At 41.1% G+C, this 16,707-nt stretch overlaps 1 protein-coding gene across 2 annotated transcripts in view; it reads left to right on the top strand.

Moving 5' to 3' along the window:
• AGBL4 (AGBL carboxypeptidase 4) overlaps nt 1-16,707 on the top strand; it is a 917,984-nt gene that overhangs the window by 345,100 nt on the left and 556,177 nt on the right. For both annotated transcript variants that reach the window (XM_072419611.1, XM_072419609.1), the window contains exon 4: nt 8,495-8,589. In XM_072419611.1, the coding sequence (XP_072275712.1) occupies nt 8,495-8,589 (95 nt within the window). The remainder of the gene's footprint in view (nt 1-8,494; nt 8,590-16,707) is intronic.

Genomic DNA, 16,707 nt, shown 5'->3' with positions numbered 1-16,707 from the left:
TAGTAACTTTTTTTTGATGGGAAAAGTACGGGCTTAATGGTTGGGAGGTTAAAATAGACCTAGTAATTGACTGTAGGTGCATACAGAACAGGGACCAGGTGAGCGCTAATTGATTGCTATGACAGCACTATTGACTGAGCTTAACAGACCCACCTCAGTCACGCAGCTGAAAATTAATCACCCTAATTAGGCAATTCTCGACCATCACTCTTGTCAATCTGTAATCTGGCAGGTGAGCGCACTAGCACTCGGCACCAGCTTGCGGTAATGCGCCGTGTCCAGCGGAGCGTATATGAGCGTGGCGAGCTTAGGCACTTTCGCTTTATAAATCGGCATTTATATCAAAGGCAGCTTCTCCTTTCGCTCATGTTCCTTGGAATATAACTAGCCGGGAAAAAGGGTGAAGGGAGAGAGTGTGTGCTTCCCTGTTAAAGCGGAGCTAAACTAAAAGTTAAAATAACCTTTAACCTTCCAGGGCAGTTCATTTCTGTTCGAATTTATATGTCTAAAATCGGTACATTGTTTTTCATTAAAATTTATTTCACAGTATATTATAATAGTATGAGTATAATAGGGTTTGAAACACAAATTCATATCAAAGTAATAAATAAATAAAAAATAAATACATGGTGGAAAAATGCCCCCTCTGTGCATGCCCGAGATTAGGGCATGTGCAGAAGGAGCAGGTAAAGCCTCCCGGGATGCATGACATAGGTATCCCGGGAGGCTCTGTGCTCCCATTAGGTCTTGATATCTGTGGCAATTAAAACTTAAAGTAGCAAATGCTGCAATATTTTTTTTTTTATCTTATTTTTTTTTAAAAAGTGTGTTGCAAAAAAGGCAACAACCTTTTCACTTTATTTAGAAGGGTTGTCTACCTTTCTATGTAAAGGAAAATGTTGAGTTTACGTAAGCTTTATTACCAGATCTCATGGTTCTTCAAAAGTTGGGGATATGTTCTACACTCAGTGGAGTCACAAAGAAGATTAGGGGGTTGTGGTGCTACAGGGTTGTATCCCCTGTGCTAACAGAGTACAGACATTATACAATTGAGCTAAGGTTTGTGACTTATTGTGCTGCCAAAAGTGGCAGAGGAGAGCTAACAACAAAGAGTGATATAAAACTGTTTGGGTGATGAGCCAAGCGTAGGGAGAGACTAAGTAATAGAGAGGTTAGCATTTATTAGCATTTATAATTCAAACTTGACATTTTACATTGTATGGTCAGCTAGCTGAAGTTATGTAAATCCCAACTCTTCTCTGGTGTAATGGCAGGTTGCGTCTTCATTGAACAGTCAGAAAATCAGGTGTCCTCGTGCCCCCAATGGTCCTAAGAGAAAAAAAAAGAGAGAAATGACAGTTAAATGCAGTTTGAAGAAGACCAGGATAAAAAAGCTTCCAAATTCCTTGTCATGACCTGAAGTTATTAGTTGAAGGTAATGGTATTAGTATACCTTGAGTCATTTTGGCAAATCTCATAGTTTGTTGAGTTATGGTGTAAGTGTTAATAATTAAAAAGTATAATAAAGCCAATAATAAAGGCTGTGACCAATGGAATCCAATGTTGAGTCTGTTTATTTAATTCACTTTATTACTATACCAGTGGCTACAATTCCTTAAGCTTGGTGTCATCCACCCTGGAAAACTGAGAACATTTTGTTGTAATAAGGAAGAACTGTGAATAATAGCGCAGGAGTGGAGGTGCATATTGGAGCCTGCACTGCATTTTTTATTTGAGGAAGGACTAGGCTACATTTTAAAAAAATAAATTTAAACAAAGCTGGAGTTTAAACTGAACACTCCACTCATATGCAAAGCTTATTGTTGAACTATAGAAAATACAAACACTCTTTTAAAGGAACCTACCAAGAAGATCCAGTGAAGATCTTGTCAAATGATAGAACACAAATAAATTCTAAAGTACCCAAGGAACTTGGATAGCGACATCAGCCCAGCTACAAATCTATTTGTATACTGCAATGGAGATAAATGACAACATGGAATCAGCATCTTTGCTGGCACAGTGTTCTTCATTTGTCCTTGTATCTTTCTAGACAAACTGACAGTGCAGTTTAGATCTATGTCGATGTTTTTTTCATGGAGCAGGAAAGTGTTGTGGATAGGTAAAACCTGATGAGTTGGGTGTGAAGATTGATGAAACTTGGCACTGAGTGCTATACGCCGTGTTTTGGAAAAAAACTGGACTTTAAAAGACCAGTAAACAACTTCACCTTGAAAATACATTGCACAGAATGTTGATTTATGCATTTGGCCTTAACATTATTACAAAATACAAGCAATGTGAAACAATCTAGCCCTTATTGTTACCCCTTTGCTTTATAAACAAAAATATTTAAAAAATCAAACAGCATCCAAACACAAAAATGATCTTAGGTCAAATACTAAAATCCAAACATTTACTGTTGTCTCCAGAAACAAAAGTGAATCTTCCATTGGGAAAACCTGAAGGTTTCCCTTTTTACATTGGAGAGATTTCCTCTAATTCCTTTTGGCCAGGATTCATTTTTATGTAAATCAACATTCAACACTTCTATGGGTGCTTGATAACTAATATCCTCTCTATGAACTGTGGTTTTATCTGCTGGCCCTACATCACTGAAGGACACAGCAAAGGCATAAGGGTTGATGGAAGAAACCAAAGCAAGGGTATAGGCAATCCACACAAGTTAAACACAGAACCTTCATTTTAATGTTTATAGGGGTTGAATGCAAAATGAGAGGGAAATTTACTTATTAGTGTGCTTCTTCTCTTTTAACTTTCCAGCCACAGGGTGAAGGGGGATAAGAGACCTGTAAGTGAAAGTGAGACTGATTTGCATAAAAAGAAAGAGAGAAAGAACTGTGCGGACCTAAACTCAAATTTTTACTTTACATAAAAAGGTAGACAACCCCTACATATAAATTACCTTGTTTAAGTTCAACATCCTTTTTGTTAAAAAAAAAGTGTGAAGCTGTAGCGATCAAGACTGAACGGGGGTGCAGAGCCTCCTTGGATACCTACGTTACGCATCCCGGGAGGATATTGGCTGCTCGTTCTGCGAATTCCCGAGGTTGGGTATGTGTAGAAGGGGTATTTTCCTTCACTGAGGGGAAAGAGATGCCAATCTCACGGATGCGCAGTAAAATCGGCACTCTTTTTTTTCCATTTTACTGCGGGCTAAGTCACGCGATTGGGTGACATACCCAGAAGAACGTTGAAAATGGTAGTGCCCGGCGCTTCTCCTGGGACGAGGAAGAATTCCAGGATGTTGTAGGACCTGTATGAGGACAGCATGATCAAGGGACCTGCAGTATTTAAGGTAAGTATGACTTTTTTATTTTTCACTTTCGTTCAACTAACTTTTTTGGTTTAATGTTCACTTTTTATTTGTGTTTTTTTTGCTGATCCCAAGCAGATTCTCTGCAACTACTTTTAGTCTGTTGGCACACTAGCAATGGCTGCATGTATTTTTTAGGACAGGCTTCGTGAAGGTGAAAAATGTGGACCTTTCCTGCAAAATGTTTGTTCAAATGGCCACTTCTTCAGAATAAAGAAAGGGAGGGACAACACAGAGGCACAAATTAAGACAAAGCAATGCCTGTCCAAAGACCTTCATGGCAGGGAATAAAAGCACACTGAAATTGAAAGAAATGACCTTAAATATTAAAGCTTGTGAGATTTTAGTGACTGAGTTTACGTATCCTGTAAGCTTTTGTGGTCCTTTACGTAGTCCAAAGGCAGCGATCTAATTTTAATTCATCACGCGTTCTCTAGATCAATGTCAACTCTTTACTATAAGTCGTTTATTTTAAATAAAAAGCCATTACAATGGCACATTATTCCTTTAGAAGATATTGCTGGCAATGCTTTTGCAGATCCTTACCTTGCGAGCTACTTGAGATGCTAAGCACGCAGAACAAATTGGTAGAGTTTGTGTGATGTGATTAACTTTGCCTGCCCTCCCACACACACTTAAAGGAAAGGGCAACGAAGTTTGAATTTCCTGTCCTGACTTTTGGACTTGGTGATAAAAGGATTGTTCAGGATTCTTGTTTCTTCCTTGAGCGCTTTATGGCTGATCCAAAAAGCAATTACAGGACTAAATTTAGCCTGATGCGAAAACACAGCAGAGAAAGTCAGTTGTGGGCAAATCTGATGATGCATACAGTCTAAATGCTTTCCCGCAGCATGCTGTGCACCTGTTCTGCAGATGTTGTCCTATTATCGCTAAGTCCATTAAAAGGTGTATCCTCCCTGAATCATGCTGAAGAAAAATGCATTTGCACGTAAAACTTGTAAACTCCTGCTTATTTGCTACTGACAGGGGCTGAACTTCCCCACCACTGCTGGATAATTGCTGGCATACTTTATCGGCTTATTGTGATGGTGAAACACAAACTGATTCTGAAAAATTCAGAAGAAATCTTTAAAGCTAAACTCTAGCCTTTTTTTGCACACTATTGTCCCCGCTTGTGCCGAAAGCATTTGGTTCAATTTTTGTGTTCATTGTGACTTCCAACCAGCATTAGAAGCTTAACAGGTACAGGGAGCCATATTTTTGTCTGATGGACTGCAAGGAATATCCAGCTCATACTTCTCTATTGGTTCTATTGTTGTTTTCCCCTTAAAGTTATTTTCTTTTAGTCCCAATAGTCATTTGGGTCATATGGTTATATGTAGGTGATCTATATGCAAATGCAGCCTATTCGGTAGTGCCTATATGCTGATATAGTGGGCCTGATTTATTAAAGCTCTCCGAGGCTGAAGAGGATAGACTTTCATCAGTGAAGCTGGGTGATCCAGCAAACCTGGACTGGATTTCTTCAAAGTTATTTGCTAGCAAATGTTTTGAATCCTGGACCAGACCCATTCCAGGTTTGCCGGATCACCCAGCTTCACTGGTGAAAGTGTATACTCTCCAGTCTAGGAGTGCTTTAATAAATCGGGCTCAGTGTGTGAGAGGCAGTGCTGTGAGATGAGAAACCCCAGTTCTTAATGAAGTTTGCTTTTATGGTGTCAGGAAGATATATACTAAATGTATAATCAGTGGGGGTCACAAAGCAGTTGAGTCGAGATAATCTAGGGTTGTACCTCCTGTGTTAACTATTTGCCTGTACAAGCACAGACACAACACAAAAAGGTTTGTAATTTATTTTTCTCTCAAGAGCAGGTTAGTGAAAAATAGTTTGGAAGACAAGCTTAGGTCTCTGGTATTGAGAAAAATATGTCCAAAATTACCGTATTTTTTGCCGTATAAGACGCACTTTTTCTTCCCCAAAACTGGGGGGGAAAAGTTGGTGCGTCCTATACAACAAATGTGTTATAAAATAATTAAAATAAGATACTCACCCGATACCCGATCCTGCGTGTGTCTCTTCTCCTCGCTGGCTGCATGCAGCGTGTGTCTCCTCTCCTCTCTGTCAGCGCGTGTCTTCTCCTGGCTGCAGTGAAAGAAGCTGGCACAGCGCCCCCTGCTGTTCCCTGTCCTAACTGCCGTACAGTGGAAAAACAGCACGGAGTGATCAGAAGGGGAATTTGAATGACACAGAGTGATCAGAAAGGGAATTTGAAAGGCACAGAGTGATCAGAAAGGGAATTTGAATGGCACAAGAGTGATCAGAAGGGGAATACCGGTATGAATGGCACATGACTGATCAGAAGGGGAATAATCTTTCAGAATCTTTTTTTTCTAGATTTTCCTCTTTTAAAATTGGATGCGTCTTATATTCCGGAGCGTCTTATACGGCGAAAAATATGGTATGTGTTAACACTAAAGAGGGTTGCTCTGATTTCAGTAAATGGGGGGAATAAAGGTAATTTACAAACTTTAATGTACAGAATCCCTGCGGAGTATGTGAACCATATGTGCCACTAGGGATAACAGAGTCATTGTACTCTTCTGAGCTGATAGGCTAGCTTACAGTAGACTTTCTAACACTTGGTACAAGTGAACAAAACCTCTGCCAACTTTGTGACCGACTGTTCTAATTGATTTTTCAATCTGCAATCAATTATTCGGAAGCCCCAAAATTCTGCACACACCTGTACAATATTCTCCCACTATTATGTATGCATGTGGCCGGATTTTAGCGGCCAGTCAATTTCCCGCTTCAGTAGGTGAATCTGAATTCAGATCCAGTTTTGACAGATTGTAATTCTCTGTTTTTCCTCTCCATAATCTGTTATGATGTGATTGGATGTGTACGTAAAACTCACAAGAACACATATTGTGTGATTTCTACAATGATTAATAAATTACATTCAGCTAAGATCTGATCGCATTAGGGTATTTTTAGTAGGTAGTGTAGTGTGCTTTAATTTTTCACTTTGTGTTTGTAGTTTTTACTTTATTGCAGTTTGCTGTATTTACTAAATATGGGGTGAGTGATGTGAAATAAAGGAGATAAATTCGGTATGTATCAGTGTGTACTAGGTACACAAAAGGGCACTGCTATTGGCTGGTGTATCACCCCTGTACAGAAGCGCAAATCCAATTTTCCCAAACATACACAATACTTGTAACATATTTTTACACACAAAAATAAAAATGCTGTACCCTTAAAACCATTGTTGATTGCAATCACTGTTCAAAAACAACAGTGGCATTTAGGAGATTTAAAAGCATATAAGTAATTTCAAATCTAGCATTCTAGACCTAAGTTATGAGTCCCAGGGATGGGTCCCCCAAAATAGTGTTTTGTGCAATAAAGTGGGTCACAAAATAGCATCTGGCCCTCTGGTGGGTCCCTTGCCCTTGTTAACTTACAAAAATATGCCACTGTGCCAGGAAAGGCATTTGTTCTGGTGGGACCTCTTTCTCACTTCCTGTACACCTCCTGAAGAAGATGCACTTTCATCAGGGAACCTGGGTGATCCAGCAAACCTGAAATGGATCTGGTCCAGGATTTAAAACATTTGCATTTGTATCTTCTCCAGTCTTGGAGAGCTTTAAAAAATCAGGCCCAATGGATCTAGTGCTGTTTTTTTTTTCTTTATTTTGTTTATATTGGCATCTGCAGCTTCTCACCTGGTGATTTCCTATAAAATTACTATTACTTTTATAGTTATCAATTATCTTACGTATTTATATAGCATTATCCTATTACATATTGCTTTACAGGGTTCATAATGTTGTAGTCTGATTATTGGGAGAGTGGAGACAAAGCAAATGCTTCTGTAAGGAACTTACCTGTCCTGCGAGCCCGCGGCGTCCCTGGGGATCCCAGCCGCAGAGAGTGATGCCACTGCAGCAGGCAGCATGGCCGAGGCTGCTGCCCTGCTCGCAGCGTGTCTCTCTCTGCAGGCGGAGGGTTCCTACTGTTCGGCCAAACTACTGTTCGGCCAGGCGGCATCCCTTGCATCTCTATGGACGTGATTACAGAAAGTCCTGTTCTCAGCACTCCTTTGGATGTGCAAAGTAGTGCACATCCCAGGGGTGCTGTGGGAAGAGGTGCGCGCGCTACCACGCGTGCCTCTTGTTCCCCCCGAGGGCGTGGCACTCAGTTACTCTCCAATCAAATGGCGCCAGGTGGTGCAAGGTCATTCGTCACTCTGGCCATTTAAGGAGAACCTGTCCTGACCATCATTGCCCGCTATAAGGCCTCTGTGAACACAGTGTGCTTGGGTGCGTTCTTGTGTTAGTTTATGCTAATCCCGTTTGTCAATTCTATAGCGACCTGGTCTGAAACCTGACTCTTGCCTGAACTCTGCCTGACCTGACCTCGGTGAAAGGATCTGCTTCTACTTCTAGTTCCTCAAATGCACCGTGACTTCTCCTGCACCAGAGAGACAGACGTCTGGAGAGATATCCCAATAACACACACGCACACAGTATGGTTTTAGGAATATACCCTAATGTTTACTTGACAAGGTGGTCCTTTTATACACAGTACAACGGGTGGTCTTTAGTTACATACAGCTATTTAAGTTTTAGCCATATATAGTGTTATTTGATACACTTTAAGGTATACAAGGCATACATCGTATTTCAAAGAATTTACAATTTCCACCATCTGGTTACAATTAAACTGAGTAGACAGGAGAAGAAATACAACTTCCTTACAGGAACATATATGGCTCAAGTTAGATTAGCTATTTTAACCCTTCACTCGGATTGTTTGTGACCATTCTTGTCTGCTGCCTGCCCTGACCTCGGATTGTTCCTGACCTGCCTTTACCCTTCTGTACTACATTTATCGGACTTAACCCTTGTCTTGTTTTATGACAATAATAAAACTTGATAAAAGGATATTTGGAGTTGGCTGTGGTTTGCGTGCCCAGGCGCATTACAGCTTCCTCCTGCCTACAGCAGACCAATGGTATATCAGCCAGGCCCAGTCACTTGCCAGGGCTCAAATACTGCTTTTCAATGACTGGTACAAGGTTTTGTAGAAATTATTTCTGTACATTGTGATATGTTAGGAATTTATTTATATAGACTTGTGATAGCCCATTGTTGAAATGTATTTCTTTACGGGCTCTTTTTGTATTTCAGAGGGTGATTTTCAACATTGTCAACTTCAGCAAAACAAAAAGCCTTTACAGAGATGGCATGTCTCCAGTGGTGAAGTCTACAAGTCGACCAAAATGGTAGGATGCATCTCAACATTTTTATTCCCTTTTAATATATTAGTAGCTAAATCATAGTTCTTAACTGTCCTTTGTTGGTGGGACTGCCCATCTTTTGGAACCAACTGTCAATCATATATTATATCATGTAGTATTTAATAGTCAAAGTTGTTTATTTTGCACTAAACTCCCAATCCATCTTTTTTGTATTGCCTTTTATTGCATATAAAGTGTTGGTGGAAAAAAGCCCTAGTGGATTTTAGTAATCTATTTTTAGTAATCTATTTTCTTTCCAACCCATGTGATTGGGTGAGTTTGTGTGGTTATGTTTACGTTGTCCTTATTTTCTGTGCTAAACTGTGTCCTTCTTTCTCAGGGCTGTTTTAGGGCATTTGAGGATCTAGTGCCCTCATCTTTATGCACCCACCTTTTTAACAAGACCCACTGCTCCTATTTCCTCCCCCTCATATGCAAAGTGGCACAGTGCGGTATAAAAGCCCCAGCTTCCTGATCCAGTACCCAATAGGTTAGGCTGTTAAGTTTGATCCTATTACATCACATTACAAGTGCCGAGATCAGACTTTGCAGGTAATTCTTCCAGGTACTGGAACAGGTAGCTTTGGCTTTTATACCATTCATCTCTGCCTGGCATATAAGGGAAGAAAATGGCAGTAATGGATTGTGTTGTTGCTTGTGGGCATGTGACCTAAATGGCATCTTCACCACTTTGTGGTGCCCTAGGGTATTTGGCTGGGTTCCTTTTGGTTAGAATTGCCCCCATTTTATACCATAGGTTGGGAAGTATGTCTAAATCAACCTTACTGCTGTACTATAAAGTATTTGAGTAATGATAATGCATGCTTATTATAAATGCTCAACAGATCCCTGCCTAGTAATGCTTTATAAAATATATTTGTTTATGCAAAGTGAACTCTTTTTACACAAAGGTTATCTGGTATGCATTTTGTGGCTACAAATGTTTATTCCTGTTCAATCCAAATGGAACTGTGTGTTTCAGTAAATGTGTTACCATGGTGTGGTATTTTCCTTGCTTCATAATTACATAACATACTATTTGTCAAATTCCTAGACTGCTATTGTATACATATAAATTGGAAACTCTGATTTAGATGCCTAAAGCTTTTACGTAAAATGAAAACTTTTATTGAAAGCCCACTTACAAATAGATTTGATTAAGTAAGTAAACATAATCACCGGGTTCTGTTAAGCCATAAGCACAAACCATGATAAAAATAGAGTTGTCCTGGAATGGTGGTTTGTTTGCTTTGTGGAGGAAGCCTAGTGAAGTAAGGTTAGGGATGGAAACAAAATGATTCAGCTGTCAATTTTGTATAATGCCCTTTGTTGTAGTTTTAAATTTGCTAAACTTTTTCTTTTTACATTTCTTTACTTTTACATTTGTATGGTGACTCAATTACTGCTATTTCAAATGTGATATACTACTAGGGGTTGCTCATGGTAACGGGATGCTTACAGGGCAGGTTAGAGGCAGCAGACTCCAAAAGTCCAAAATAACAGCAGTTTTTATTTGTTTAGGCAAGTGTTACAGCACACTCCACGGCTTCACAACAAAACAATAAACAGTAGCCTGGCTGGGCATCTGGCTACCTCACTGTGTGCCCTCTCTTTCTAACACACACTGTATCAGTATTGTTAACTCACAACTTTGTAGTACTGTTTGGCCGCTGGCTTTCCTGGAACCCTCTGGCTCTCTCTCAGCCTGGAACACTCTGGCTCTCTCTCAGCCTGGAATCCACTCTGGCTCGCTTTCAGCCTGGAACCAACTCTGGCTCTCTCTCAGCCTGGAATCCACTCTGGCTCTCTCTCAGCCTGGAATCCACTCTGGCTCTCTCTCAGCCTGGAATCCACTCTGGCTCTCTCTCAGCCTGGAATTCACACTGGCTGTCTCTCAGCCTGGAACCCACTCTGGCTCCCTTGTAAGCCTCTTGCTGATCACTTCCCTCAGCATCTTGCTGATCAATTCCCTTCTTCCTTGCACCTGAGTGCAGGTGCATTTAACCCAAATCAGGATTGGATTGGGTCAAGGAACCCACCCTTCACTTCCCTTGGCTGGCTCCAGGGCCCTTAAATCCCTGATTTCTTCCTAAAAACCTGTCCAAACATATTAACTTACTCTTTCCTTGGAGCCTTTAACACTTTCCTGACACTTTTTAGGGACACTCTGTCACACTACTTTAAAATATACAACTATTTTTCTTTATATTAGGACAGCATTATTTAGTTAATTTACTAAAGGGGTTGAGAATATTTACACAAGAAACTATGCAAATATGAGACTTGTTGGAAGAAAATTTTCAACTCCATCAGTAAACGAACTTGGATGGATGCAAATTCATGTCCAAAACTGGAGATATTTCAAGCATCTGCCAAGAGGCCCGATCCTCTGGGACCCCTCCCTTCTACTTCTAAACCTTACAAAAGAAGTTCTGCCACAACATGCGATTGGAAAATATGGAAACAGATAATGCAGGGTCATATATGTTCCTGCCAGTTCATATATGTTTCCTATTGATGGAAGGTATGAGAGTATAATCCTGTGGTCCATAAACCCCATGAACTTTGAACATAGATCTGCCCTTGAGAGGTCAAGATGATCATTGATTGGTATTTATTTATTTACAGAAAATGATTTTGCTGGAGTTATATGCTTCTTCTTCATTGCATTACCATTGGTGCTCAATCAATATGAATGAACAAATCCTGTAATGGGGTATATACATTGACCATTGTTGCTGATTTACTTGTCTATTTTTCATGCTGATCCTTGGACTCTGATCTTTTACCTATCTGGGTTTTGATTTCACATGCATACTGGTTTTGAATTAGAGACTTAGAAAGTACTAATGCCTGAGGATCAGCAAAGCAACCAGTAAAACAGCATTAATGAAAAAAGGTCAGAGATAGTTTCCAACATATTTAATCATGACAAGTTACCTTCAATGCAAATGAAAAATAAAAAAGATAATTTGCACCTATGTAATATATCTGCATCCATCTGCTGTCTGATTTCTACTCTAGGACCAAATTTATACCCCTTGACACAAGCTCTTTTAAATGAAAATAGAAAAGCGTGGGTCTAGCCTTGGTTGAGACTGACAGCTTGTCCTTCTCCTGCAAAGCTGAATAAGCACACATTTGCCGTTTTGTCAGCTTTTGCAATAAAGTTCTTGATTGATTAAAGTGGGCAACAGGGCCTTTCCGATCCAGCGCTTACCCTGTAATCAAACCCAGCAACCGAGACACTCTGTCAGACAAAGTGCTAAGTTTGAAAACTCTTCCCAAGTACAAAGAGAAGTAAGTTGCTGTAGGGGCAGTTGACCTATTAAATGATGAAGTTTGCAAATACTCCTTGTGGGGATAGCAAAAGCTATAACTCTTCACTATTCAGCAGGCCCATTATCACGTTGGGGACATTAGTGCTGTGAAATGAGATAATGTGTTTCAAGTAACTACTGACCACTCATCACCTGAGGTCTTTCAGTGGAGTCATGTTAAAGTTCCAAATTAGTATTTATAGAACAGCATCTTCTCTCAGAGGACCTGTCTCTGCAGCTCAAATAGTACAGTTAAAGGGACTTTATAGGGGTGAATAATTAGACCTACTGTACCCATGTTGTGTTTTAAAAAAGCAAAGTGTTCATTTTCGCACATGGACTCTCCTAATGACCACTCACTATCATTAACTTAAAGGATGGTTATTCCAAATGATCACAACATTTTGCTGTAGTAATGCAATAAAATGTGTTGAATTTATAGCACTGATTGGGCATTAAAGACAAAGAAGATATTTACTTTGAGAATTAGAAGTGCTCTTTACACCTGGAAGGAATGAGGTCCCCAACTGTTTCTGATTCTTATATGCAATGCAGGAAAGGCGGCCTTTTATTTGAACTCTATGCAAACCTCTAATTACTAAGTTGAAATACATATAAATGCATTATGTAAATTGTTTTAATTGCCATAGAGTTTCTTCCAGACACTTTTGTGATTCATATACCAGTTTTGGGAAGAAAAGCCAGGAGGGTGACATTACTTACCAAAAGTTACCAGGTCATTTGCCCTTAAAAGCTTTTCCTTGGCTTTGCCTACACTGCCTAATGCATGTTCCATGAATTTAAGAGCCACACTCTATATGTGGCCATCCAATGGTTTAAATAGATAGCTGTGGTCCCAAAAACCCACAATGGAGTTGGCAGTGAAGATGGTGGCTTCAGGAGATGCAGCAATGACCAGCTTTTGAACTGCTGTACTGACATTGCCAATAGGGTAACTATTTATTGAGTTGGAGAATATTTTCTTACCTTGACACCAACATCACCAAGGCACAATCCTTTCCCATGGCATCACCACTGATGGGTTACTATTCCTTTCTTATGGGAAATCCAGGAACTGGATTCACCCCACATGAAAAAAAATATTTTCATTTCTCTTGAGGCCTAGGCACACAAAGGGAATTATTGTCCACAGAGACCAGTCAAATTTCATAAAATAAAAGGTAAAACCCGAATAGTTCCTATTGGCAACTACTCCACACATTTTTAATTGATCATTCTTAAATATGGGAATGAAATAGACTCTATAGAAACTTTATTTGTCTAACAATAAGGTCACCCAATACATATTTGTCAGAGAAGAAGAAGAAAATGTATACCTATGTAAGAAGTGATGATAATGCTCTGAAGGTCCTCTCGATCATATATAGGCAAACTACCACTGACAATCATATATTGGGATCATTGTCCTGCAAATAACTTCTTTTGTTGCTGCTTTATCTGTACTTGCATATCTGTACTTTCTATACCTCGAATTCTAGTGGCAATGTGAACATTTCTCTTTTTGTTTCTTCCAGATGTGTAAACCTACTATCATATTTTGATGGATTATGCTCTCCTGTTGTACCAAATTAACCCAAATGGGAGGGTAGGTAAATGGCTAGTGTTTACCATACTGGCATACCATAACAATGTTTGGTAAAGCCATGCTTTGAGATTTATCCCTTCATCTGAAATAATAGCTCGAGTTGTTGGGCTACATGGGCCATCCTATTCCTTCTTTGTAGCTTTTATTTTGTTTGAAGTGTATGAAAAACAAGCTATTTGCCTTACCTGTTGAACCTGCCTTCTCCTGATTTCCTCTGCTGTTTGCATTGTTATCTCATGGTAAATAAATCATATACAAAAACCAAAGTAGCCAGTATACGATCCCAGAGATTGCCTGGTGCATCATCAGATAAAGAGAGGCCTGGAGCGGGGGAACGAAGTGAGGGGCTAGTGGAAGGCCTCCATGACTGGGAAGGTATAGGGAGCAGGCAGTGCCAGAGTTAACTATTGCAGCATGATGAGGAGGGGGAGTTTGTTAGATGGGAGCGAGGGGGGTCGACATAGTTGAGGGAGAAGAGCAGTGAAAAAGGGGGGAAACAGAAGAGAAGGATCATTCTTCTGCAAGAAAGGGAGAGTGGAGAAGGTTTGTGCAGTTTCAGTTAAAGTTTGAGCACATGGCTGACATAGATGCATTATTGGCCCAGCTGCGGGCTGCAGTGTCAAATCGTGGGACTGGATGGCTGCAGGAGCAGGTAAATTCGGGTAAGTTGATAGGGGCAGCAACAGTGGGAGTGGGCAAGGGGCACGCCTAGAGTCAGGGGTCGGGGTACGGCACAGCAAGGGGCGTGTTGCTTCACAGCAATCTGGGAGATGTGGCAAAAAGAGAAGTTTATCTGTACTTCGAGGGGCCTTTGGGAGCACACCTCCCACCAAAGGTGAGTTTGTGGACCTTTTCACTTTGTTGCCGCTGGAGCAATTTAACTTGGATAGGTCGCCGGGCAACGGGAAAAAGGAGGAGGAGTCATGGTTGATAACGCACGTTTGCAAATTGGTGGCAAGCGTTCGCGATATTTGCCAGTGTACTGGGGGAAAGGGAACCAGGGCATTGTTCTGCCCTGTTCTGTCATTTAGATTACATTGGTGAGGCACATAGTGTGTATGGGGGGATGGCGTGGCTCAGATATGATGAGCAGTTTGGATAGCACAAGGCCTTTCGTCCTTCTATCCTGTGGGATCATAAGGACATTAGGCTTTGGATGAAGCTGATGTTGCCAGTTAGAAGTGGGGACCTGCAGCCATTTTTTTGCGCCTTTGTGGCCCTGTCTTCGGTAAAAAGGGTGTATGATGGGCCTCTAACAATGGGGGCTGCAAGTTCGGCAGTGCCCATCGTTTCAAACATGAGTGTGCAAAATGTGGAGGGATGCATTGAACGGCCCACTGCTTTAGGAGGAGCTGCTGGAGGACAGGTTTTCAGTGGGCTTTCAGCTTCCTTGTTCACTGCAGGAGCCGCCTCCGGTGGCGAGGAATTTGAAGTTGGCTAAAATGTACCCAGGGGTGGTGAGGGGAAAGTTGTGTAAAGAGGTTGGGATGAGAGGGTAGGATGAGAGGCCCATTTGTGGATCAGCTGATGGATGGTTTAGTAGTGTCACCTTTAAGGGTGGTGCCTAAGAAGGAGCTGCATAAATTTTGGCTTATTCACCATTTATCTTTCCCTGCTGGGGCTTCGGTGAACGAGGCAATTGACCCTCAACTCAGTATCTTACACGTCGTGTGATAGCGCACTGAAATGAGTTAGGAGGTTTAGGAGGGCTGCCCTGTTGCCAAAGGCGGACATAGAGGTGGCCTTTCGATTATTGCCGGTCATTTTGGATAGTCAAAAATGTTTAGGTTGTATTTGGGAAGGGGCCTTATATGTAGATTGCTCTTTGCCAATGGTGTGATCTTTGTCATGTGCTTTATTCAAAATGTTTAGTACGTTTCTGGAATGGGCAGTGCGGGAGGTGGCTAGAATGGACTTGGTCATTCGTTACTTGGATGACTTCTTGTTCATAGGGCCGCTGGAGCAGGCTGGGTGTAGGGTGTTGGTGGCGATGTTTGAGTTCTTGGCGGACAAGTTTGGTGCCCGTTATCAAAGGACAAAGCTAAAGGTCCGATGATGGAGCTGTTTTTTTTGGGCATCACAATTGATACCATGGCGATGGAGTGCTGGTTGGTGTCTAATTTGGTGGTGTTCGAATTGTTCCCAATTATGGTGGCACTGGAATTGTGGGGTAAGGATCTGTCTAATAAGTGGATTCGCTTTTGCTGTGATAATATGGGTGTGGTGCAGGCACACTTGTTCACAGTTTTTTTTTTGTTGTTTGCGTTGGAACATTGCTGTGTGTGCTGTGCATATTCCTGGATCTAGTTACACCATTGCCGATTCTTGGTTGCGTGGGATCGGTTTCGGCAGTTGGTCGCGGAGGCAGAGAGTTGGGGTGTCCCATGCCCTCAGGAGCTTTGACAGATTCCCTTGGAGTAATGGCTGGTATGATACAGAGTTCTGTGAGCCACACGACTTGGCAGGACTATTCGGTGGTATAGGAGGAGTAGTGGCCTTTTTGTGAGGATTGTGAGGGGGGCTAGGATGGAGGAGGACATGTTGGGGGTTTTGATTTATTTTTTGTGTAGATGTTTTGAGAAGGGGGTATCGGTAGCCGTTTTAAAAAGAAAATTAGGGGGTTTGGGGTTTTTATCAAAATTGTTGGGGATCAGGGATTTGAGTAAGGAGTTTTTGGTTAGACAGGCAGTGAAAGGTTTTGGAAGAGGGAAGAGAGTGGTGGATGGTCGTAGGCCTGTGGGGGTTTGTAATCATTTGGGGTTTGGTAGAGTTTTGCATTGTGTAATTTCAGCCAAGCCATGGGATACCCTGTTGCACCTGTTTAAGGCTCATCTAGATCTGTACTTCCAGATTACATCAGACACATTAGCCCTACCTTTTGGTCTTTGAGAATCTTATTGAAACTGGAACAGTTTAGGTCTACAACTAGTCCCCAAAACTTATATAAGCTGAAATATGATTGTTACTGGTTTACAATTGCCCTCAAAGTGTCCTCCTGCATTGTCACTCTGTCACATTGCTTTCCTGGTAGAGATTACAAGTAGTCTTGCTGGTTTATTTTGCATTAACTATTGCCAGAGCAGTGATGCCTAGTTGACAAAGGAAATGGATGTAGACAGGAAATAGGTGAAAGATACCATAGGAGCATGAAGAAAAGTTGAAAACCATAATTTCTAA

The sequence above is a fragment of the Pyxicephalus adspersus genome, chromosome 8, assembly GCF_032062135.1.
Source record: "Pyxicephalus adspersus chromosome 8, UCB_Pads_2.0, whole genome shotgun sequence".
Lineage (NCBI taxonomy): Eukaryota > Metazoa > Chordata > Amphibia > Anura > Pyxicephalidae > Pyxicephalus > Pyxicephalus adspersus.
The sequence above is the reverse complement of the archived record's forward strand: the minus strand, read 5'-3'. Positions and strand labels throughout refer to the sequence as shown.